This window comes from Lagopus muta, chromosome 3, assembly GCF_023343835.1.
Source record: "Lagopus muta isolate bLagMut1 chromosome 3, bLagMut1 primary, whole genome shotgun sequence".
Taxonomy (NCBI): domain Eukaryota; kingdom Metazoa; phylum Chordata; class Aves; order Galliformes; family Phasianidae; genus Lagopus; species Lagopus muta.
In genome coordinates, this window is record NC_064435.1 from 23,163,395 (window position 1) to 23,189,845 (window position 26,451).

Below are 26,451 nucleotides of genomic sequence, written 5' to 3' on the forward strand. Positions count from 1 at the left end.
CACTTCAATGATCTTTACTGCTATTCAAGATGTGAGCAGTAAGGGATGCATCAGAGTGGCGGATGGAACTGATAGCAGCATCTTCCTTGAGACTTGATCAAAGAACTCAGACCAAGCATCCCTCCCTGTGCCATCGCAGGAGCGTGGGCTGCTCGAGTCCCTTCTCAAACGACTTATGTAGCTCAACTCTCTGAACATTCCTAACTTATGAATTTCAGGAACATGTTTTGAAACGGCTGAGTGGCAAGGGTTGTCCACTCAATGTGTCAATGTGCTTTAATGTGGGATAGCCACACGTGAGACCTTGGTGCCAGCATGTACGTATTACCTCTTCTTGACCTTTCTTTTCTCTAGGAGCTTACTGCCTGTAAGTTAGTCAGCTTACGAGCTCAGGTGCAGTATTACAGAGGTCAGTGAGTAAACAGTTTACATTTCTGAAACCACTGTGCCCTCACATTAAGGCAGGGCCAGCCCTGTTTCAAATCTTAGCTTCCTCAGGAGGTCAGTAGCACCTGTTTAGGGCTGCCATAGACTTCAGTTCCCATGAATCGCTGACCTCAGGTAAGAGTACAAACAGAACAATGCTGCTGAAGTAATCTTAACTGGATGCAGTACAGTCTTGGAAGGAAGGAGTTCTATTTCATAAGATTCAGTCACCAGCTTTCAATAGATAAGAACATAACGAGCAACAAGCTTTTTTCCCTACCCTTTCCCATTTTGGTTCTCTACAACCACTCAAATCCTGCCAGCAGTGTTAAGAAGCAACTGTGTTCCTAACCAGCATTAACTACTGTGTTAGTGGAATATCCACTACCTCAGGATGTGAGGTGCTCCTCTTGAAGAGACAGTATAGGGAAAGCTGGAATGTGGTCCCCCTCCCTCTGGCAAGATGCTTCCACGTGCAGAAGCACATAGGGCCAATTCCCAGCATCGAGCAACGCAAGAAGCTGCACTACAGCAGCAACTCATTAAACTCTTCTTTGCCACCTTTGCAAACTTGAATTCAGGGCTTCTTCAAACAGTCCTTTCCAGAAATACCTGAAGTTATTGTTTTAGGGCTTCTGTACAGTTTGTAAAGATATGGTGTTTTATTATAATATTTCATCTATTTCTATAAGAAAGATACCAGACTGTAAATGTTGTATAAAAATTTAAATGAATTTTTAAAAATAAAAAAAAAAATCTTGAAAGAGGTTTTTCTGTCCCTTTTCATGTGTTCTATGGTAGTCCTCCAGCATTAGCCTAGAAATAAAGCTTTGCCATCGCTTGAAGAAACTTCTTTTTCCTCCTCTGCGCAGCAAGCTGTAGGACTTCCTCAGGATTGCTGGCGTTCAGCTCTGTCTGCCCAATAGCTTTTATCTTAAAAAAAAAAAAAGACAGCAGTAGCAACAGTTATTGCACACGGCTGTTCTGTTACAGTTTCCAGTGCTAGTCAACAAAATGATGGAGGGCTGGATACTTCTGCACCACCACATGCACCTAACACAGTTCAGACTGAAATACAATTACAGCTGGAAGTGGCAATTATGTTCAAGAACTCCTCCCCCAAAGCACAGCCTTCACTCACCGCTATCTGCCTCTTGTCTGTCTCACCTCTCTTGTGGTGGAGATCTAATGAGAAGTTAAGGCAAGCATAGGTGTAAGATCTACTCACTTTCTCCAGCCGTGAACACCCAGCCCAAGCATTAGCAGCATTCTATTGAAAGGATACATGTCAAGTACTCCAAGATTGTGACATCCCAGATGTATTCATAGTATGAATCCATGGCATCATGACTGAAAGAAAACACAGATGATTATATATGTAATTATATATGTAATGTTTGTATAGCAACATGTTACTAGTCTAACCTGTAAGTTTTACTGTAACAATTACCTGTTTTGTTCCTGCAGGGCCTTGAATGCAGTTTTATAGTCTACTTCTCTGAGGAACTGGCACAAAATAGCCACCTACAAAGATACACCAGGAAAAACTTCTTTACAGAAGGGTTGTTAAGCCCTGCAATAGGCTCCCAGGGAGGTGGTTGAGTCACCATCCCTGGATGTGTTTAAAATCCATTTGGATGTGGTGCTCAGGGACATCATTTAGCAGAGGGCTGTTAGTTAGGGTAGTATGGTCAGGTTGTGGTTGGACTCAATGATCTTTAAGGTCTTTTCCAATCTAAACAGTTCTATGATATGAAGACAGGCTCAGGTGTCTTTCCCAGCCTTAGGCCCCACTAATGGGAGTCTGCCACAAGATGCAGTGACCCCATCCAGCTTCCAGACCCAGGCAAGAGCTCCTTCCCTCATGGAGCAGCGGGGAGAAAAAAAGTTTAGAAAAAGACTTTTCCAGACAAACGGGAAGGGACAGACCAGGCTTCAGGGTTTCTAAATGTATTTACTAAGGTCTGACATAGGAGCTACTATGAGCTTTGAGCACTCAATTGCTACATGTAGTTAGCAGGTGAAACAAGGCTACCAGTATTTAAATATTAAAAATAAATGGGGGACAAAACCAAAACGATTCACCTCTGACTATTTCTATTTCTGCAATAATCAGGTTGGATATTAGGAAAAATTCCTTCTCTGGAAGTGTGGTGAAGGAGTGGCACAGGCTGCCCAGGTTGGTGGGGGAGGCACCATCCCTGGAGGTGTTCAAGAGACACGCAGGCATGGCACTGAGGGGACGTGGTTACTGGGCATGGTGGGGATGGGCTGATGGTTGCACTACATGACCTCAGTGGTCTTTTCCAACCTTAATCATTCTACGATCATTTCTAAGCGTGCATTTATTTACTTGTTAACTTGGGTCCTTAAATATTCTACAGGCAATGGGAACAAATGATTTTACTGCAGGTTGCACTTGCAAGGAAAGCTGGACTCCAGTTTTACTTTTAGAAAGTTTCCCTGTAGCTTCTGAATTCAAAATGCTTACAGATGCCATTTCCTGAGTACCACACTTGGGCTCTTACCTGTGTGTGACAGTTGAGTAAGGAGCAACACTTTATCATTCTTTTTATCACCTAAGAACAGTTAAAAGAAGTTTTCAAACTGTTAGCAATGGAACAGACCGAGCAACAAATCTCTGTTCATTTTTCAAATAGGATCAGCTATACATCAATCTTCTTCTAACCCCTTCCCTCATCCTCGTGTTTGGGCACACGCCAGCATACAGCTGAGCCCAGCAGAGCTCACACAGCAGAGCACTGCACTCGTGGGAGGGGCTGCTGCAAAGCAAGCTGCAGCACCGGGGCACAACATCCCTGCCAGGAGCTCTGGACAGCTGCAGCCTGGCACTGAGCATAGCTCTGATTGGGCTATGAAGGGTCAAAAATCACAAGAAAAAGAGGCTGAACGCTCACTTCCCATACAGACAGAAGCATACAAGCAGAAGCAACAGAGCAGGGTATGAAAATAACCTCCTGCCCTGGACACAGACAAGCAGTTTCTTCCCGCCACCTGCTGAAATGCAGCAAATTCATATCTACAGAGCATGGGAATGCTGAATCCATCCCATCCCCTTGCACACTTAAATTCCATTCCAACACCGTAACTCACCTGGTCTGTGAACACATCGGGTGGCACCATCTTATTGAAGAAATCGGAGCACACAGCTCCTGCCTGCAGGTAATAGTGAAGGGCTGCTGAATACTGGTTTGTTGCTGCAGCGGAAAAAGGGCAAAACAAGGACTTACCATTGAATAGAGCAGTTCATTTCTAAGACTCAGATCAATTGTTTATAGAACTATTCAGACCTTGTTAGCTAAATTCTATTTAGACTTACACGCCAGCTGTAAAAACACGAGAGGTAGTAACATTTGTAGAAAAGCACACAATCAGGCAAACCGCCAACACAGGCAAAGGTCTGAGCTCTGAGAATTCGTTTTCACTTTCCATGTATTTGATCCCAAGTCCACCAGCTTCAGAGCAGGAAAGGAGTTTGCTTCTTGGAACTCAGCACATGGGTGGCAGGGAGGTTCAGGCAGCCCAAGTACCCCTGCTCTCTCAGGTACCAGCTTCAGAGGTACCCCATATAAACCTCCTCTCCCTGAGATGCTGTTCCACTTCATACAAGTGAGCACTCTGTTCAGTTTTGGGCACCTCAGTACAGAAAGGACATGGAGGTGCTGGAGCAGGTCCAAAGAAGGGCAGCAAGGCTTGTGAAGGGTTTGGAGAATATGGCCTACGAGGAGAGACTGAAAGAACTGGGGCTGTTTAGTCTGGGGAAAAGAGGCTGAGGGGAGACTTTATTGCTCTCTTCCAATATCTGAAAGGTGACTGCACTGAGAGCAGAGCTGGTCTCTTCTCACTCGTGACTGTACAAGGGGAAATGGCCTCAAGTTGTACCAGGGTAAGTTTAGGTTGAATATCAGGAAAAACTTCTTTACAGAAGGGTTGTTAAGCACTGGAATGGGCTCCCCAGGGAGGTGGTTGAATCACCATCCCTGGATGTGTTCAAAAACTGTTTGGATGTGATGCTCAGGGACATGATTTAGCAGAGGGTTGTTAGGGTAGTATGGTCAGGTTGTGGTTGAACTTGTATTATCTTTAAGGTCTTTTCCAGCCTGAGCAGTTCTATGATTCTATGAAGTAGTAAACACTGCCTGTTTATAACCCTGAATCACTTTCCCATATTTAAGAGGGGAGCTCCATGTGGAGTCCAACCACGGGACTACAACCCCTTGTCCCACCTCGAGCACTTTCTGGATAAATCTGTTTCCCTGTGGAACACTCCTGCATGACACAGCCATCCTCCCAAATGCACTTTGGAACCATGCACCCTGCCCTCTGCATAAGATGCAGGCACAGCAAATGGACGGCAGTGGCAAAGCACCCCCTCCTCCTGCTTTACTGGCAAAGAAGAACAATCCAGCTTCAATGCTGAATTCCACTAGAATAGAATCCATAGGTAACTGAAGCACAAGAAATACCCAACTAGCTTTGGAGGCAGTTTTAACATTACCATTCTCTAGCACATATTTGTCAGGCTGGCTTGTGAATGTTCATACTTCACAGTGTAAGCAGAGAGAGTGAGGGGCTGATGAAATTTCCAGAGCCTGACTCCAGACAGGGCAGTGAGTTACCAGCCAGGCTGTGCCAGGCTCCCCAGGCAGTGCTAACTGCTGCAGTCCAGCTGCATGTCACAGTGCCTAGAATCTGAACTGCTCCACATCCCAGTGCTGTTGGCTGCTCCCAGCTATGAGCCCCTGGGATAAGCACAGGGGAAGTGGCAGATTGAGGACAGAAAGACAGAAAAGGGTTTCCCATCACAACCAGTAGCAAACCAGTTCACGTTTCCTCGTTTACAAACCCTACATACCTCCTGTATAAGATACAGATCCTCTTTGCTCATCTTCTGCTTCAGTAAAGCTGATCTCCACATTTGAACACAAACACTATCCACAAAACTTTTTCTTAACTTAATAAAATACTAATATTACACTAATATACCACTTGAACGAAGCAAAATCATCAACAACTCTGAAAGTTTCCCTTACCCTAGAAGCAAATCAACACGATCCACTGAAAGCTGTCTGTCAGCTCAGACAGCCTCCTAGGCAAAGTCACCTACACTACTGCCCCCAAAGACCCTGAAGTCACATCACAAAAGCTTCTTTGCATAGAAGGAACTATAAGGAGGGTTATGAAGGCAGGCAAACTTTACAAAATAAACACTGCCCCCACGCATGCAACAAAAAAAGATACTGGCGTTGCTTACCAAAATAAATATCTGCCTGGATAATTAACCAGAAGTGGTTGTTGGAGTTGATTGTCAGTGCATAGTTGACCAGCTCTTTCACTGTAACAGCCACAGCTTCAAAATCCACCGACTGAAGGCTAAAGGGAAAAAAAGGAGAAAAAAGAATTCCCAGATGATTGTGCAAGGCTGCAGCTCCATGGAGCCTCTGGACTGGAGAGATGCAGGTCAGTCTGGCCAGGACAAACCAAAACATGCCATGTGCCACTTCGTATTTTGGCAATTATTTTGACATCTTTCAAAACCATATCAGTTACTTCGTACTAAAATATCACAGAGCTCACATAGCTACACAGAGCCTAGTAAAGTACACAACTTAAACTAAATAATAACCCTGTTTCTTGTACCTGCATCTCCATCAATACCATCAAGTTAGGAACAGAAACCTCCACACAATCAGATCAATCTATCTGCAAACAGCAGGGGTCAGTGACGCCCTTACATGCCAACAGTCACACTAACACTGATAACTTCTGCACACCAACTGGAATTAAACCAACTGCCTAAATGCATTTTTAAAGTCGTCCTTGGAATTAATGATCTTACTTGGGAATAGACGAGGGCCAGATGGAGATGTACTCTGCTGTAATATCATTCACAATATCCTCCTAAGGAAAGGGGGACAATAGAGCAGGTTACAAAGGTAAGTGCTTCAAGAAATCCTAACGCCATCCGTATGAAAGATACTAACCCGAACATTATGAAGCTTGACAAACAGGGACAATATTGTAGTTAAAACCAATGGTTCCTGTAAAGAAAAGAAAAGAAAAAAAGATATTCCCATGAAATCAGGGAAGTCTACTTTTCTCCCTATGCTTTAAAGGAACATAGTATGTTCTGACATTGCTGTGATCTTCTACTGAGACAGTATTTTGTTAAGAATCCTGCAGCGCAGGAATACTGCAAGAGAATTTCTTTATGTAATCTTTAATTATTTCAGACTACCTTCAACACTGCTGTATAACAGGTATCATAAACTGAGCTCTTCAGCCATTCCGTTTTCTGGACTTTTCATGTTAAATTCCAGAGAAATGTGATACTAAAAGAAAGTTCTGGTTCCAAACATATTCAAGTTCACTGTAACTTACCCGAAGCTTTTTGATGAAGGACAGCAGTTCACTCCTAAATCAGGAACACAAATATCTGTGAGCCGCCATCCACAACTGAGAGCACAGGCAAACTTAATTCACCAGAAACAAGTCAGTAAAGCAAATCCTTCATCTGCCAGAACATCCCTGCAGCTCCAAGCTTATAAATACAGGGTATATAAATGAAAATATTCAATCATTTTCAACACACTTACTAACAATTTCACGTTTATAACTCGAAAAAATAAAGAAGCTAAATGAAACACCTGCCACTGTATCCTGGGTTGCATCAAGACAGTTGTGACCAGCAGGTTGAGGGAGGCAATTCTGCCCCTCTGCTCTACTCTCATGAGACCCCACTTGGAGTACAGCACCCAGTCCTGGGCCCCCAACACAAGAAGGACACGGATATGCTGGAGCGGGTCCAGAGGAGGGCCACAAAGATGATCAGAGGGCTGGAGCACCTTCTGTATGAGGAAAGGCTGAGTGAGCTGGGGCTTTTCAGCCTGGAGAAGAGAAGCCTCCATGAGGACCTTATAGCAGCCTTCCAGTACCTGAAGGGGGCCTACAGGAAAGCTGGGGAGGGACTTTTTGGAAGGGCAGACAGTGACGAGAGAAAATGGTTTGAGACTGGAAGAGGGTAGACTTAGACTAGATATTAGGAAGAAATCCTTTACTGTGAGGGTGGTGAGACACTGGAACAGGTTGCCCAGTGAGGCTGTGGATGTCCCTCCCTGGAAGCATCCAAGGCCAGGCTGTGAGCAACCTGGTCTACAGGGAGGTGTCCCTGCCTATAGCAGGGGGTCAGAACTACATGATCTTAAAGGTCTCTTCCAACCCAAACCATTCTATGATTCATTTCATCAAGCTCCAAAAGGCATGATAATCTCCTTGTATTAACTTAACCATAACCACGTGTATGGGAACTGCTGAGTCACGGCCTGAACCTCTGATTGATCACCTGAGGCGAGCCATGAGTCAGCCAGAGGAGCACAGCTGAAGGCAATTCACCTGTGCTGCTGGAAGGGGTGGAGCCAGGCTGCACCCCTCCTAGACCTATTTAAGAGCTGGCTACCAGTGGGGAAGGATCTTGTCTGGAGATCACCTCTTCTGGTGTTTTGTGGTGAGCTCAGCACAAGGGTAAGCCTTCCATTTATTCTCTCGTTACCATAGTCCACTTCGCCTAACTCTCGTTTATTTTGTGATTGTAACATCTTGATATCCATTGATTATACACCACGCATTCCAGAGTTTATCAACAAGAAGCTCATAGTTGGCCTTGGATTTGAGAAGAACCCAAAAACATCAACTGTTTGGACAAATCAGAGACCTAAATCGGTCACACCAGTCAACACAAAGGCTAGCAGAGGTTACATAATTGACACTGAAATGACTCCATTCATCTATACCTTTTTCTCCCACTCCCCACAGGCTTTGTTTCAAGACAGAGTAACATTTAGTTTTCAAAACCTAAAACCAGATGTGGACACCTACACTGTGAGCTAGGAGTTCAGAATAGATATAAAAGAATCTGTAAAGCAACTCTACTCAATGCAGACACCACCAGTTGCTCAAAAAACTGCCCTCTAAATGCCATTGACTTCACTTGAAGATTTCTTGCCCAAAGAGTTGTGGATGCCCCATCCCTGGAGGCTTCAAGGCCAGGCTGGATGTGGCTCTGGGCAGCCTGGTCTGGTGGTTGGTGACCCTGCACATAGCAGGGGGTTGAAACTGGATGATCATTGTGGTCCTTTTCAACCCAAGCCATTCTATGACTGATCATGATGAGAATACATCACGCATTTGGCATCTAAACACTGCTTTGAATCCCACCCACCCCTTTTCTCTCTCCAAAAAGAAAAGCCAACACATCACCCTAATAGCCAACACTGCCCACTGCTCGCAACTGCTGGGTTAGATACACAGCTCAAACAACCTTTAAAAGCAGTTCAAGGAAACACACCTGTACATAATGCCTAGTGTAGATTCTCTGTGCTTTATCAAACTCACTCTGCCATCGTTTCCCCGTTTGTGCTGGTTGGATACACTGCAGATCTGTACGACGACTTCCCAGAGATCCTTGGCTGTCCTTCTGCTTTCCTTGGGACCTGGGAGTTCTTTGCACGTAGCAGCCAGCAACTGCCCCAGCTATGCAGTGCAAGAGAAGAAACACAACACATAGAGCTTCACTGAATGTTTACTAGAGCAGAGATTATTCATATTTAAAATGGCCAAGAAAACAATTTTAAGCTACAAACATCAGATCAACGTAGCTGAACTTTGCAGCAGAGGACACTGATCTGTAACGTGGAAGACAGGAATGAAACAACAAAGCATTCTTCCCTTTAACAGTTTCCTTATGGGGTACTTCATTATGAAGAGCTGCTGAAAACAAGCTTTACGTTCTACTTATTCAAATAATGCATTGCACAAAACCTAAAAAACAAACTGTAGTTTTAAAATGACTCGATCCCTTTGATATCTATAAAATAAATAACCTGAAATAAAAGAAAAAGTTGCAGTGGTACTCTTTGCTACACAGAGAAATCAAAAGGTCAACATGGAAATTAAGCAGCACCTCAGCTAACCAAAGCTGGCCAAAAATGAACATCACTTCACACAACTGCATTCAGCTTCATTGCCTGACCGATCTGAGAATGCTACCATAGAACTATTCTGAAAGCAAGATTTCACAAAGGGCAGTGCTTGAATGCCCCCACAAACTAAGCTCCGGGCTCAGGCTCACAAGCAGAGCTATCACAGTGCATTTGGAAAAAAAAAAAAAGCATTTTCAAAACAGAAAGAGTCAATGAATGATATCTAAACCAGTCCCATCTCCTCCATAAGCCTGGGCTGAATCCCTGCTGAGAGTCCAGGCCAGGCCTTTATGGAAGGTGTTTCAGCACTCAGCTTGGGGATCCTCCCCACACATACCCACTGCCTAGGGAACCAACCTCAGCTGGCCTAAGGTCTCATCTGTTGTGCAGCAGGGCCTGCAAGCCTTTTACCAGCTGTCAAACAGGTTTGCTGCTTAGCCTTGCTAGGCCCTCCACTTTGCTACATTTCACTTATTACAGCAACAAAAGAAACTGCCACCCTCATGACAGAAAGGTAAATACTTTAAGAAGTACAAGAGACCTCAACAAGAAAAAGCCAGTTACAGTCTGACATGGCTTTGAGACTGAGTGCTCATTACCTTTACATAAGGATTAGTCTGAACCAGAGGTAATGGAACTTGCATGGTCAAGTACTCATTTTCACGCCAGTTTAACAAGAAGGCCACACACTCTTCAGCTATAACCTGTCGAAGAGGAATATCTGGAAAAAAAAAGGCATTTTTATTTTTTTTGAGAAAAACAGCATTATAAGAAACCAAGAAAAGCAAAAAAACAAATTAGGATCAAGTGCTTCCTCCAGCTGCAGCAGTACCACACAGCTCCCTCAGCATGAAACCACACAGACTGCTTTAACGACTAGGATAACTAGATGAAAGTGCAGATGTTTGTCCTGCTCACACCCTCTGAGTGGTACCCAACAGAAACTGTCAATGCTTGACAACGTGCAGCCATCCTGATGCTCCTGTTCTTATTTCCAACTTCTAAAGACTAACAAAACAAACATGTCAAACCAAAACTATTGTTTTTCAAGTTATATACTGAAGTATCTAAAATACAAAGCTATTGCTCTTTCCCTTTTTTTTTTTTTAATAAAGCTTTGTGCTTTGTTGCATCTCAGGAGAAAGAGCAGCATACTTACCAGGCACTCTCATTTCCAAGTATCCTCGGACTCTGCTTATAAGATCAGAAGGAGGACGCTCCCCAGTAGCACCAGCTCCAGCCTCATGTGTGTAAATGTCCAAGAGCAGCATTTCATTCAACATGACTTGACGGAGTTTTGGAGAAAACTCTGTGACAAGCTCTAAGCAAGCAGCAAAAAGCTGCTTAGCGTGGACAAAATCCTGCAGCGAAGAGGTTACGTATTAATGGCTCTGAATGGATTCATAAGGAAAGACAGAGCTGAAATCCTGGCTGAAGGAGCATTCATGTTCATTGCCAGCATTGCTTAGGAAACTCACAGTTGTCATTTGCATTACTGAGTTCCTTGGACTCGCTTTTAAGCTTAACAGTTGCCACAGTTTCAGGCTTTTCAAATAAAACAAGCAGCTCAAGCTAAAACATAACAGAAGTTGTCTATAAGCATATTATGCAGACATTTTGATTTTTCCCTACAGAACAGTCAATTACAAGGCAAATAAAACAACATTCTAATAAATCCTTTATGTAAACGGGCCAAAAGCCAGCACTTCCTATCAATGTGTTGAGTTTAGCTACATCATTTAGCACATCCCAGTCAAAATGCATGAATGAGGTTATCTCTAGGCCCAACTCACTGGAAAGCCATTATCCTTGCTCTGGAGAACTGAGAGAAATATTTAACTATTATATCACACACACAGCTCCTTGTTGTTAAACTTCAATTGCTCAAACCAACTCACAGCATGTTGGAATGGCTTGCTCACCTTAATTGCACAGCAGTGTAATCCCTTCGCCATAAGGATGTAGACCAAATCCCTAGTCAGATTATCTTTGATTCCTAGAATAACATTGCCATAAACATTTGGTACTTCCCACTGTGAGAGAAACATGCAAGACATTTGCACAGAAACAGAGTTTAGAATTCATACATTTGCTTGGATACTAAAAATAAAGCTCAAAATGTGGAAAGAGATGAATTTTTAAGTGCCAAATCTTTCAGAAAGGTTCGCATTTCATCAGCAGTAAGGTATGGCTCAGGCATACAGAAGTACCCTAAAAAGGGCTACGTCTTGTACTCTGTTCATATGCTGAGTGTGCAGTCATTTGAGAGACAAAGACAAGAAAGCCAAAAACTTAACTAAAGAAAAGAAATCTACTCCTCTCTCTTTTTAACTGGTCAGAGCAACAAAAGCTAAAGAAATTTACTCTCAAATAACAGGTTTGCAATACAAACAGCAATTACTTAAAATGAAGGTTAGGCATTACAGAATGTCAGTTTAGATATGCGCTGTTATTTTTACCACCATTATGCAGAGAGGTGAAAATGAAAATAGTGCACTGAGGATCTGTGGTAAAATGTTTACCATTCACAGAAAGCAGTTCTATCATACAACCACACAGAATAAATTACCTTATTTGAAATAGTCCAGAACTGGCGTTCAGAAGTCATACCATGCAATTCAATCAAGATCTGACGAATCCTCCAGGGGTCTACTGACAGTATGAGCTGATGTTCAAGCTGGCCAATATTGACACTTGCTGAAGCTAGGGAAAAAAAAAAAGCATTGAAGTCTCCAGGGCATTCCTTCATAATGCAGATCCTTACAGTACTTCAGTATGTGATATTTTAAACAATAAGCTAAGAACAGTGGATAACCAATGCCTTTCTAGAACTGCAGGGGTTGGAAGGGTCTTCCAGAGATCCTCCAGTCCAACCCCCTTCTGACACAGAGTAGGTTACACAGGAAAGCATCCAGATAGCTCTCGTAACTCTAGAGGAGACTATATAACCACTCTGGGCAGTTCCAGTGTTCTGTCACACTCAATAGCGTAACATTTCTTCCACGTATTTGCATGGAACTCCCTACTTTCAATTTGTGCCCACTGCACCTTGTTCTGTTGCTAGGGATCACCAAAAAGAGCCTGGTCCCATCCGCTTGACACCCACCCCGCAGATATTTATAAGCATTGATAAGATCCCCCCATCTTTTTCTTCTCCAGGCTGAACAGCCTCAGGTCTCTCAGCCTCTCCTATAATAAGGGAGATACTCCAGGCCCCTCATCATCTTTATGGCCCTCCACTGGACTCTAATAGTTTGATGTCTTTCTTGAACTGAGGAGCCCAGAACTGGACACAGCACCCCAGATGTTGCCTCAGCAGGGCAGATTAGAACCTGCATCAACCTGCTGGCCATGCTCTTTCTAATGCACCCCAAGATACCATCAGCCTTCTTGGTCATGAGGGCACACTGCTGGCCACGGTCAACCTGTTGTCCACCCAGACACCCAGGTCCTTCTCTGTAGAGCTTTCTTCCAGCAGGTCAACCCCTAACATATACTGAAGCACACAGTTATTCCTCACCAGGCGCAGGACTCTGTACTTGCCCTTGTTGAACTGTAAGATTCCTCTCTGCCCAACTCTCCATCTTGATTACAGCTCTGAAGCTGATGTTCCAGAAATAAAGGGCAACACAATGGAGAAAACATTCCTCCTTCACGTTTGATATTTGAGATATTTGATATCTTAGCCACAAAAAGAGATATGTCATCACTCAGCCAAGAAAGGAGTCAGTCATTCATTTTCCTTCTTAGCATTTGCCTTCCTGCTCCTTGGGTAGAGGTGTCTGGATTCTCAACTTTTCCTATAAAATCAACAGTTTTCAAATATTCTTGGTTTAAACTCTTGCTAAATTTATTTATTTCAGATCTGCAACTGACATGAAATTGTAGCATAATTATAGCTTGAATATGATCCGTGGATGAAAAGCAGAGGAAATAAATTGTAGCATGTAGAGCTAATGCAGTTTTAGCCCCTTACATCCTCTTGTACATGTGACTCTATGTACAGTTCATGCTAACCCCACAATTCTCCTTACTTACGGGACTGCTTGCAACATTCCCTCCTTTAACAACAGCAGCCCCCTGCATCCCCTTATTCCTGCTACAGCAAATTGTTACTCTGAAGATCTGCATTAAGTTCAAAATTTGTACCACAAAGTCTTTCTTTATTGCTTTAGTGAAAAAAATGTGTTTTCACAATTGGTTAAAGTCAATATATGACTGCATTAGAGCAGAAAAGGTTTGCTCTTCCCAGTTTCAGCCAGCAGCTTGTAGGCCTTTTTCTTACGCCAGCTTTGAGCTGTGTTGCTGCAGTCAGCCAGCTGCATCTGGGAAATGAGCTTGCTGAAAAATATCGGGGTTACACCCTGACAGGTTAAAAACTTCATCCAGATGGTATTCCTGGTCCAGCTCATCAGCCACGCTAGCAGTGGAGCTAGCATTAGTCTTATGAGGAGCAGCTGAGGGAGCTGGGATAGTTCAGTCTGGAGAAGAGGAGGCTCAGGGGAGACCACATTGCATCCTACAGCTTCCTGAAGGGAGGCTGTGGTGAGGAGGGGTTTGGTCTCTTCTCCCAGGCAACAAACAGAACCCAGGGAAATGGATGCAAGTTGTACCAGAGGAGGTTTTAGGTTGGACATCAGGAAAAACTTCTCTCAGAGAGTGGTCAGGCACTGGAATGGCTGCCCAGGGAGGTGGTGGGGTCACTGTCCCTGGCAGTGTTCAAGAGGTGTCTGGATGAGGAGCTACGAGGTATGGTTTAGTGGCTTGTGGTAGCAATGGTAATGGGAGCACGGTTGGACTAGATGGTCTTGTAGGCCCTTTCCAACTTTGTGATTTTATGATTCTATGATAAATCCAAAGGCAGAAAAATACCCTTACTGTCAACACCTGCCAGACAGATCCAGTTTAAACCAACTGCCTTACCTCTCTTTCACTTGTCAGCTAGTACTCACTCAGCTAAGACACAAAGAACAACCTTCTTAAAAGGCAGGGCATGCACTGACTGAAGGTGAGAACGTTAAAACCTTTCTCTCTGAACTCGTTCTGAGAACAGGTCTATGCATAGTAACCTCAGGTAATGAAAACAGGCAGCTGCACACATATAAGTCAATAGAAACACTGAAAATTACCTGGGATATCATAAAATGAAGTCACAGGTTTTGTGGACAGGTTGATTCGAAGAGATCTCTTCCGCATTTGATCAACAAGCAGTTTCCGTTCATCATCTTTCAGCAGCTTTATGAACAGCTCGTGAGATGAAATCATGAAGACAAGCTGAAGGTCTTCCAAGCCCAAACACAAGTTTCTAAATTAAAAAGTTGATAATCAGCAGGAATAACCCGTCTGTTTGTCAAGTTGTAAATTCTCAGGAGTACTTCTTATGTCGCATTATATTGCTTATAAGATGCAAGTGCATGATGTCCTAGAAGCAATACGTACTTGAGAAATGCTGCCATTTTTCTCTTCAGAGATTCAGATGCAGTTTCCAAGTTGATTGATCTTGAACAAACCTGGGGAAAGTAAGCAGTAAATAATTAAGGCAGGGCTCAGAAAACTTAAAATATTTTGCTAGAGACAGTGTTGCTCTCCAGTCTTCTAACTCCAGTTTAGTATCAGGAAGCAACCCTCTCTCTCAAAGGAGGTAACAAAGTTACCTGATAAATACTGTAGCTATCACAGATGGATAAGAATCTCTTTCAACCGGGATACAAGCTGTTTCAGACAACTGTGACCTTCCTTGACATAATCCACATTCTTTTTTGCCAATTCCTCAGATATTTAGGCCTGCTGGCACTGAACGTCACAGTGTGAGTCAGTCAAAAATATCATTAAGTATGTAATAAAGTCCTTCTGTGGGAGATTAGAAATGAACTAACATTTCCAAGTGCAAAACTGTAAGACCCATTAGGATTAACTTGTTTTTTGTTTTTTAAAAAAGCAGGAATTTCAAGAGAATTGAACAGCTGATAATTACCAGCTTTCAATAAATCTTTTTTTCTTTTTTTTTTTAGAAATAGGTTCACTTCTAATTTAAACAGTTGGAAAACCTTTTGCTGCCTCTGAAGTACAGAATACATCAGTCAATTTTTGACACACACTTGAAGAGAAACTGAAGAGAAGCTGCAGCTGACAAGCAAAAGACAAGACCCAAATTACGCAACAGAAGATATGAATACTAGCAAAGCAACAAAAAGAGCAGGTTCAGACCAAGTAGCAAGAGTTTCCTAGAAAGCTTCACTGAAGGCAAGAGTTTAAGTCTCACATGTACAGCGACTGATCTGCTTCACGACAGGCCAGTTTGCTGTAAATGCCAGCAAGTGTGGTCATCTTCACGGATTACTTTGTCCCAGAATCTCTCTCTGAGACTTCATTTCTTTGTTCCTCCAAATAAACATTCCATAACATTGCTATGCATTTTAATGAATGAAGGAAGGAAATGCAGCAATTTCAAATCCAAGCTGAAGAAATATATCAACACAGCTTCAGTCCAGCAGATGAACCATTAATACAGATAGAAGAACAATACAGAGTGTATTTGTGTTAGCTGTAGTGAAGCTGAATAAAGTTTGAGAATTTACCTTACAGCGCATTCTTCTCGCTTCAGAAGCAAGTGCTTCTTGAAACAGCAATACAGTTAATGAGGGAAAGACTTACTCCATTAAATACCATTTCCCCTTCTAGTTTCAGGTGACGATTCCTTACCTCCAGGAGAAAGTCTATTTTCTCTTTGTTGGGTTTGAGGAACAGCTGACAGAACTGAATATCAATTATTTGACCCTGCAGTACATCACAGACGGTGTTGCACACACAGATTTTGAAGCAAACTTCATCCAGAGCATCATTCCTGCATGAATACAAAACTCAAGATCACGACTTCTCTGACAAACACAGCTGGTATCAAGGCAAATCTCTACATGTCAGATCCCAAGACACGCCTGGAGCAGATGCCTTTGTCCACACCTCCGAAAAAAAATGACTCAGAATCTATATATTTTACCCAAGACCCAAGTGAACAATCTACAGAACCCTCCTCTTAGGCTGTGTGTCTCACATACGTGAGTACGTTGATAAGAACAGCCTCTAAGATCCTTTTCTAGACCTTGTGATCCTGAAAACTGAAACTGTCATAATCAGTATCTTCTTCTTCCCACATGTTTGTGAAATACAGCCTTACCCTCTGTAACTGAAATGCCTGTAGGCACCTTCACCTCAGAGACAACTTGTCTTCAATAAACAACGTGTCTTCCACAGAGCCCTGACTCAAGATCCTAAATTCCACAGAAGGTTGAATTTCAGATATGGCCACAAGCTTAGCACTTCTCAGGAGCCATCCTCAAGCTGCCATTGTAACATGCTTAATTATCTATATCTGTCTCTGCTAAAATTCCCACACTGATCCTCCAGGACTGGGCTGGTGCAGCAGTGCACAGGGCACCTAATCACAGGCAAACTGCAGGGCCAGTGCTCCTAATGAAGTCCACATCTCCTGCAATATCACTGCTCAGTAAGCAGTGATCAAAGCCTTATCAGCTTTGATTTCAAGTGTTAGAAGACCTTCAAAGAGGTATTAACTTAGATATAAATTTAAAAACATATGTGTGTGTACATATATTTCCATAAACATTGCACAGACCATTAAATTATGTCTCACCCTTGCTGAGCTTTTTGGAACAGCTCCCTCAGCACAGACTGTCTGAACTGAACAGGTAAACTGAGGGCTAGGTTATCTTCAAGGAATATCTTCACCAAGTCCTGCAACACAGACAACTGGAATCATTCAATGGATAGTTCAAATATGGATAAAATAATTTTCTTTGAATGTTTTGACAGATAGAAAGTGAAGCAGCTTACACCCACATTTTACTGTATAACAATAAAGTCACTACACACCACTAGAAAGAGAACAAACATGTTCTTTCTCATCAGAGAATCAGAGATAAAAACATACATAACTCAGAAGCATACTCTGAAATCCAAAGAATTACGATTAACCTGAATCATAGAATCATAGAATCATAGAATCATAGAATCATAGAATCACCAAGGTTGGAAAAGACCTAAAAGATCATCCAGTCCAACCGTTCACCTATTCCCAATAGCTCCTACTAAACCATGTCCCTCAACACAACATCCAGCCTTTCCTTGAACACCCCCAGGCTCGGTGACTCCACCACCTCCCTGGGCAGTCCATTCCAGTGCCTGACCACCCTTTCTGAAAAGTAATACTTCCTCATGTCCAGCCTGAATCTCCCCTGCCGTAGCTTGAAGCCATTCCCTCTGGTCCTATCACTAATGACATGAGAGAAGAGGCTGACCTCTTAACCAATTAACCTGAAAAAGCCACTCAGAAGCTAGTAGAAATTATTTACACTGTCTGGAATCCAAAATATTTAAGATTATATTTCTACAGAAGCGAGTTCTGTAACAGTATGTTAATGGTTGAACAAAACACTTAAGTATTTCCTGAAACTCCCAGCAGATCAGATGGAATCACCATTAAAAAAAATAACTCTCCACTGTAAGTGGGCATTAACCACAGTACCTGATAGTTGCCAGATTTCATGCAGTTATGGATTTGATTATACGGAGTTGCTTGTTGAGATGCATCATCATCAGATGAGGTAAGAACTCCACAAGCCTGACAATATCCAGCCAACCGTTTTTCATCAATGGTACAATGAAGCGATGATGAACCAATCTGCAAAGCAGCAGTCCATTAAATCTTAGTGATCAAAAATATTATGAAACATGAGCTTAATTCTGAAACGCAAATGGAAAATCGCAGTTTCCCCTGGCAGCAAAAAAAAACACCACAAAAAACAGTAAAGAAAGTGTGCATATGGACACATTTTTATGCTCTTGTATGTGCCTTTTCACAGCTCAGATCGTGTTTTGTCTATTAAAATAAAACTTGATTTTTGCAGTTTTGGAAATACAGATTAAAAAAAATGTAAAAGGAAGCACATCTTAGCTGTAATTGAAAAAGTTTTCTTTCAAAACAAAACAGAAATCTGATTTCCAATGGAAAGTTAGATAAACAAGAATAGGAAGTGCCTACTGTTGATATGGTTTTCTTCCTCAAAAACACACACTGTTAGAATACCACTACTGACACAGAACGTACTGTACTGGTCAGCCAAGTTAATACTAGCACTGAAGGCACTACCATTGCACTTCTTGCATCAGTGCAGTTTACATAACATTCAGCACAAACCAGAAGAAAGCAGTGACACATCACACCTAATCAATATAATTTTGAACAGAGCACAATGTAAAAATCACCCCCCAAAAAACCCCAAAACTGTCATCAAAAATCCCATGACGTTTATTAATAAACACTTAGAGCAGTTACTATGCTGCTAAAGAAGGAAGCAAATTTTTTTTTTCCCCTTAGGAGAGCTGAACACATAGTAATATAACACTCATTACCTTTGCAATCAACTCCTTTGTTTTGTAAAACTTCTCTTTAGCATTTTCATGAAGAGCCGCGTTTGTTGCTCCTTGCTGAAAGTAGATTGCACCCAAGTCATAGCAAACCTGCAAACAGCATTGGTATAAAAGGCATCACCTCAGAAATTCATGTAAGATCAAGTATTTCAGCCCTTTTTTTTCTTACACGCTCTTCACATTTTTAGCTGGTGCACACACTGTGCATCTTTCCCCACATGCTTCAATTATTTCCTCTCTACTTGTGATCTCACAGAATCACAGAATTGTAGGGGTTGGAAGGGACCTCCAGAGATCATCGAGTCCAACCCCCTGCCAAAGCAGGTTCCCTACAGCAGGTAGCACAGGTAGGCATCCAGGCAGGTCTTGAACATCTCCAGAGAAGGAGACTCCACCACCTCCCTGGGCAGCCTGTTCCAGTGCTCTGTCAGCTCACTGCACAGGTAACTCTGTATGGGCATTACAAAATTACAGAATGATTTCCACATAACAGTAACAACACAGTCCTTGTCAGACAGAGCTTTATTCCAGAGTGAGAAAAAGTGAGTGTTTGGGGGGGGGGGGGGGGGGGGGAAAGAGTGATAATATTTACAACACTGACAGAAGCATAAATCAGCATGAAAATGATGTCAGTGGCATTTTATTGCTTTACAGATAGAACAAACAAAAGATCAGCAGAAAAATACTGCAGCTTACCTCAAAACGTGGCACAACAATTTGTCTAAAGAAACAGAAATAAACAGAAAGCTTCAGTCTAGAATGTACAGTACCTGGCACTGTATCTCCTCTGCGCTGATTTTTAGCCCAGCTGTGGAACTCTCCGTTTCTCCATTCACCATACCAGGCTCCATGGCTAACAAATCCAGAGTTCTTATAGTGTGCACATAGAGATCCTTATTCAATTTAAGTGCTCCTTCTAGCACCAGGATGGAATCAGCAGCCTGCTCCTTCAACTACAATAATTCAAATGCATTGAGAAAAAAAAAAAATCTCTTAGTTTTGAGTTTAGCTTTGGGTTTAACACTGTAACAGCAAAATAAAAAGGCAGCCAAGAATTTATTTAGCACACTTGTCTCACTGCACCTGTATTTCTTGTACAGAAACAGATGTGTCACTGCCATTTCAGGTGCTCAGAGAAACAGGATCAGAGCTTCCAATAGAAACAATACCTTTCTCTTGGTTTCACCTATGCTTCTGTCTACTTCTGGAGCATGAAGTTATGCAACAGTTGGACTGGAAATTCTCAGCTATTATTTCACAGCTGAAATCAAAGCAGCTTCTCTTTGAACAGCAAAATTTTGTCACGTTTTATGACAAACTGGTAAAACTTCATTTACATTCACTTATTTGAGATTTCCTTTTTAAGCGTAGAGAAAAGAATCGATGCAGTGACTGCAATTGATTCTAAATATAAGAGTAGTGAAAGGAGCTAAGTTGCTTATGGAAGTAGAGGCTTTATTCTTTCCCCTTTTTTGCCTCTCTCGAAGTGGAACACATAAGGCACCCCTAGCATTTTGGTGGCAATGTCACACATAAAACATCCCTACTAAATTTTCTCTAAAAAGAAGTTGTGCCCTATTTTGCTGTCATACACTTCTATAGCTCATGTGTAGTATGGTCTTAATTATTAATTACATACTGATTTTTGTAGAGGCTTGCTTGATTCATACAGTTCCATGCATGGACTGAAGAAAGAATGGCTAAACCTCACAAAACAAACTCCATACAACATCCAATATAGGAGCAACACCACCCCAAACAAACACAAAGGAACTGTAGGAGCTGCTAGAAGTAGCTAACATCACCTCAGTGTACTAAATCCAACAAAACTGTAAATATGAATGGAAAGAAGATAATCACATCACGTGTATATTCATGTGAAAATTAGAGTACAAAAAAGCTCACCACTTTCAAGATGTTTTCAGTTAGTTCCTTTTCCTGCTGCATCTGGTTCATCCTGGAGAAAGAGGGATGTGGTCAACACTTCAGTTCTAAAGCAAACCATCACATTACTTTACTTCGTTGCTCTAGGCCACAACAATTAATTCCTAAATACCTTTTGTTTTTAACTTTTTAACATCACTATCTAGTTCTATCTATCTAGTATCCAGTATCTAGTTCTAGCTATCTTTATCTGAAATAAAAATTATATAAAGATAAAATGAAAGGTTTTAGATGAGAACATGATTTCATTAAATTTCCATGTTTTCATTGCCTTCCTTTTTTATTATTTTTTTTATCAGATTGTTGATATCAGCAAAAGCAATCACTTTGCACATCCTGAAGTCTCTTGAAGCTTCGCTAGCAAAATCACAACCAGATCTGGATACAGACAGGACACTTCAGGATTTCTAATAGAATTTCTAGCAGTATTTCCAATCAACGCACTTAACAGACTCATGCCAGTAACAGTGCCATTATAGAATCATATCACAGAGTCATAGAATGGCCTGGGTTGAAAAGGACCACAATGATCACCTAGTTTCAACCCCCTGCTGTGTGCAGGGTCGCCAACCAGCAGACCAGGCTGCTCAGAGCCACATCCAGCCTGGCCTTGAATGCCTCCAGGGATGGGGCATCCACAACCCCAAAAACACATGAAAAGCACCACTGAGATGCTCCCAACTTTATCTGAGAAATGTGGAATGTAAAAGTCAATTCCAAGAACAGGCTGTAACTGAAGCTGCACAACTCCTAGCACATGAACTCAGTATTGACTTTAAGTTAGTATTGCCTAATGAAACCAATAAAATAATTTCATTATTTCTCAGGTTACCAGATATACAGTGTGGTAAATTGTTAGAATAAAACGGTACTAAGCAAGCCAGAGCAGGATGTAAGAAATACTTCCTGTTTAAACTAGAGAATAAGCTTTCTGTCCCATAGAAAATGCCATCTCCCTTTCTCCTATGACTCTTCACACTTCTACGAAGTCACAGATAAGATACTAAGGAAGTAGAACCATACACATACAAATAAATTAAATGTACTTGACAGAAATAAAGAATATACTTGAAGTAAACACAAGTTTTCCACATCACAATTAACCATGTTGAACAACTGTGTATTAGCATGATTTAATCCAATTACAAGTTCTATTTCTGATTACAAAATACATATTAAGTCCAAATGAATTGTACTGGTAACTTACACATTTAGTTGAGGCGGACCAGGTTTCACTTGCTTTACAGGAAAACTGCTTTTAACAATGGTCCTTATGGCCCTACACAGGGGAGAAAATTAAGTGAAGAATGGCATGAGCCTCAGAAGTACAGTAAGATTACATGCTTCTTAAAATATCAACTTATCATATATTTACTTTTACCCCCTGTAATACATCCTGTACTATTTTAGAAATGCTAAAAAAAGTTAAAAGGCAGCAATATCTTTTTATCTTTATGAACATGCAAACCACTCCCTTGACTACTTTACTGAAAAAGAAACAGCTGTAGAATCACTTTTCTGACTTAGCTCCTCACTATAATCCACCCAGAGACCACAGTACTGATACTACTTTGAGATTCCCTCATTCTGCATACAAATATACAGCTCTATGGGGGTTTTAAGGCCGCTGCCTTAAAAGTACTTTACCATCTGTTGTAGAGTAGTATGGCCATGGCAGTGGTTGGGGGTAGGCTGGACAGGTCAACATCCACATGTTTAGTCCCTGGGGGAACCTTGCTGATGCACAGAAGCTCATTCAGAAGCATGTTCAATACAGGAACAGATAAGCTACAAAAGATAAAAGAATAAGGTGCTTGGTACAGTAAACCTACTTCTGGAATGCTTATGTGATGTTGGTACTCAATACTTCTTATTACTTAACAGCTACAAAGTGTGGAATCATAGAATGGCCTGGGTTGAAAAGGACCACAAAGATCATCCGGTTTCAACCCCCTGCTATGTGCAGGTCGCCAACCACCAGACCAGGCTGCCCAGAGCCACATCCAGCCTGGCCTTGAATGCCTCCAGGGATGGGGCATCCACAACCTCCTTGGGCAGCCTGTTCCAGTGTGTCACCACCCTCTGTGTGAAAAACTTCCTCCTAATATCTAACCTAAACCTCCCCTGTCTCAGTTTAAAACCACTCCCCCTGTCCTATTGCTATCCAACCTCATAAACAGTCGTTCCACTCCTTTTATATGCTCCTTTAAAATACTGAAAGGCCTCAACGAGGTCTACCTGGAGCCTTCTCATTTCCCAGTTCCCTCAACCTTTCTTCTGAACACTAGAATATATGAACTCTGTCAATTCAGAACAAAATGCTTTGCATCTGATGGCATTCAAGATCAGGGATGTAAAACGGTTACCACTGCTATCTGCCTAAGTTAAATCCAAGAGGAAAGCTGTTCCAACAGAGCTGAACTACTTCCATGCGTGCTGCATCAGTCTGTTTCAGACACATCCCAACAACTCATCTATTGCAGCAGATCCCAGCTAGTGAGGAAGTCTCAAAGCAATCACAGATCGTACAACCAGAAGGTAAACAATTTCCATTCACAGGGAACTATACTCACATAAAGAGGACATCTCTCTGTGCTGTCATGGCTTATCTCCCTTTCTACTGCCTTTCTACTACTTTCTACTCCCTTTATCCATCATCAAACAGCAAAGGTAAGACTAAGAACTGGAATAGCACCCTGTAGTTCCATTGCAAGTTGCAGTACATGAAACCAGATGCCAGGTGGGAGAGAGCCTTCCTTGGTAAAACCAGGAGGCAGGCAGACTGAGTCCTATCACTTCTAGCTTCTATGATATAATTTAAAACAGCTGAAACACTGTGACTTCAACATTCAATAGCTGAACATCAGGAAATGGACCTGGGGGTATTGATTGATGCTCGGCTGAATATGAGCCGACAGCGTACCCAGGTGGCCAAGAAGGCCAATGGCATCCTGGCTTGCATCAGAAACAGCATTGCAAGCAGGAGCAGAGAGGTGATTGTTCCCCTATATTCAGCACTCGTGAGGCCGCACCTCGAGCACTGTGTCCAGTTTTGGGCCCCTCACTGCAAGAAAGATATTGAGGCCCTGGAACGTGTTCAAAGGAGGGCAACAAAGCTGGTGAGGGGTCTGGAACACAGGCCATATGAGGAGAGGCTGAAGGAGCTGGGAATGTTCAGCCTGGAGAAGAGGAGGCTCAGGGGAGACCTCATTGCTCTCTATAACTTCCTGAAGGGAGGTTGTAGTGAGCTGGGGGTCGACCTCTTCTCTCGTGTCATTAGTGATAGGACCAGAGGGAATGGCTTCAAGCTACGGCAGGGGAGATTCAGGCTGGACATGAGGAAGTATTACTTTTCAGAAAGGGTGGTCAGGCACTGGAATGGACTGCCCAGGGAGGTGGTGGAGTCACCGAGCCTGGGGGTGTTCAAGGAAAGGCTGGATGTTGTGTTGAGGGACATGGTTTAGTGGGAGCTACTGGGAATAGGTGAACGGTTGGACTGGATGATCTTTTAGGTCTTTTCCAACCTTGGTGATTCTATGATTCTATGAACTGCTCATAACAGCAGAAATTTCAGAAAAAAAAGGTCCCAATCTTGTTTTTTTTTTTTCTTTTTAAATAATCCAAACTTTAATCCAATCCCACTTTGTTCTCAACTAAAAGTAATCTGAAGGATCATGAGCTCACAGAAGACGAGCTCTTGCTACTATGTAGAATGACGCTCTATTAGTAACTGAAATGCCTTTGGATTATTTCACAAACCTAACAAAGAAAGAAAACCACCAATAACAAAACACCCAACAAACCAAAACACCACAAACGGACCAAAAATTCTCACTGAATCCTACAATCACTACAATATTGTCATACAGTAGAGCTCAGTCTAGAATCGGAATTATGCCTGTAGCTTAAAAAGGTACCGACAGGAAGCATGCCATGAATAAATGCCAGCACAAGTTCCTCCTGCAAGAAGGGAAGCAGCCTTAAAAAAGCTCTTTTGTGCAAATTCACATACAGCTAAAGTGTATGTAAAGCCTATTGTACACCAAATGCTTTTTTCTGTAGAGTATGGTGGTTGCATTTGTTGGTATTGAAGGTCTTTTCCAACCTAAGTAACTCTGTCATTCAGCAGTTTTAGTATGAAGCTATACAGATTGTACCTTTTCTCCAATACATCCAAATCCCACTTCAGATGAGCAGCAACTTTAAGAGCAAGAAGTTTCAGAATGCGGTTTCTTTTGTTATCAGGAGGTGGCTGGACCTGGTTCTGTTCATTCACTGATGGTTTGGAAGCTTGTTCAAGGAACTGGACGATCAGCTGCACAGGAGGAGGATCTGCAGAGAACACAGGCGCTCATCAGAGAGCAGCTAAGCCCAGAAATTCATTTCTTGTTGCAGCCACGATCATCACACACAGAACAAATCGTAGGGGTTGGAAGGGACCTCTGGAGATCACCACGTCCAACCTCACCTGCTACAGCAGGTTCCCTACAGCAGGTTACACAGGAAAACCATCTAATCTCCTTGTCAACTACACAGACAACACAATCACCTGTCAGATTCTAATTCCAAATGGTATTTGTTTATGTTGAATCAGACTAGCATTTTTATTTAGCCTTCACATTTACTTGCCCACAGCCACGGCACTCATACTTTGTCATTTATTTCTTGTATGTTGCATCAGCAAAATTTTAGTACATGCACCTATGGCAAATAAATGCCGTGTTACTAAATCATGCAAGATACTGTAAAAATACACACCCACTTTTCAAAACATTGAGAAGAATTACAAGTAGGTATGAGTAACTTCTGGCATTTCTGAATACACTCAGAAAACACCATTTGTCTGATTCTGGGGATATGTGAAAACCAAAGATGCTCCTCCCTACAATAAAAGACTCTTCAGTACCACAGGGCTGTTCTGAAGAACTTCAGACAATCAACAATCAATATTTTTAATTGGAAAAGGGCAGCATAAGGTGCGAGAACAAGAGATCTCGCCTGACTGCGCTTCAATCTACTTTCTGCAGAAGCAACGCTGCCACAAACGTCCCTGCGTCCGCAGCTCGCCGGTAGAACCCAGGAAACGCCGAATTCAGGAGAAGATTGAACGGGGTGACTAAATGGGATGACTGCCGCAGAAGAAGCACGTTCTAGCAGCGGTACTGTCGGGCACGGAGCTCCTCAGCGCCCCGAGCCGCCCTAGGGGAGCCGCCCTCAGGGAGCGGAGAGAGGCCGGGCCGCAGCGGCCGAGGAAGACGGAGGCCCGCGAGGAGTCGGCAGCGGCGCCAGGCCGCGCCGCACGCACCGGGAGAGGGCTTGCGCAGGTGCTGCTCCAGCAGATCTTCCTCCAGCAGGAACTCGAACCAAGAGGTCTGCGGCGGAGTGCATGGCCGGCTGGAGGTGGCGGCCTCCCGGTCCGCCGCTTCGGCGCTCATCGCTGCCTCGGCCCCGCGGAGCACCCACGGACGCGGCACAAACCGCGCCCGCCGGCCCGCGGAGGAGGCGGTCCCGCCGACAAGATGGCCGCCGCGCCCCGCTGCGCCAGGGGCCGTGCTGAGCCCAGGCCCCGCCTTCTGCCGCGGGGGGGTGAGGGGGGAAGATGGCGGTTGTGAGGGCGCCGCCCACTGGCCTCAGT

The 26,451-nt window shown here is 42.9% G+C and overlaps 1 protein-coding gene across 1 annotated transcript; it reads right to left on the reverse strand.

The window, feature by feature from the left end:
- Positions 1 to 1,235: 1,235 nt before the first annotated feature.
- INTS8 (integrator complex subunit 8) lies at positions 1,236 to 26,356 on the reverse strand. Its single transcript, XM_048939995.1, has 27 exons — positions 26,122 to 26,356; positions 24,974 to 25,148; positions 22,464 to 22,604; positions 22,024 to 22,095; positions 20,778 to 20,829; positions 19,643 to 19,825; positions 18,855 to 18,962; positions 17,968 to 18,123; positions 17,077 to 17,177; positions 16,128 to 16,269; positions 14,865 to 14,935; positions 14,555 to 14,730; positions 11,995 to 12,128; positions 11,348 to 11,458; positions 10,585 to 10,786; positions 10,025 to 10,146; positions 8,792 to 8,976; positions 6,829 to 6,862; positions 6,432 to 6,488; positions 6,287 to 6,348; positions 5,702 to 5,820; positions 3,541 to 3,644; positions 2,955 to 3,005; positions 1,877 to 1,950; positions 1,712 to 1,776; positions 1,568 to 1,611; positions 1,236 to 1,359 (listed from the first exon to the last, which is right to left on the reverse strand). Exons 1-27 carry the CDS (start codon positions 26,249 to 26,251, stop codon positions 1,243 to 1,245), a joined length of 2,988 nt encoding a protein of 995 aa, XP_048795952.1. The 5' UTR covers positions 26,252 to 26,356; the 3' UTR covers positions 1,236 to 1,242.
- Positions 26,357 to 26,451: the final 95 nt, after the last annotated feature.

Coding starts and splice junctions, on each gene's coding strand:
- INTS8 (XM_048939995.1), bottom strand. CDS start 26,251: ATGAGCGCCGAAGCGGCGGACCGGGAGGCCGCCACCTCCAGCCGGCCA. Junction 16,270..17,076: donor TTCCAAAAAGCTCAGCAAGG/GTGAGACATAAT, acceptor GTATTCATGCAG/GAATGATGCTCTGGATGAAG. Junction 3,645..5,701: donor CCAGGCAGATATTTATTTTG/GTAAGCAACGCC, acceptor TTTCCGCTGCAG/CAACAAACCAGTATTCAGCA.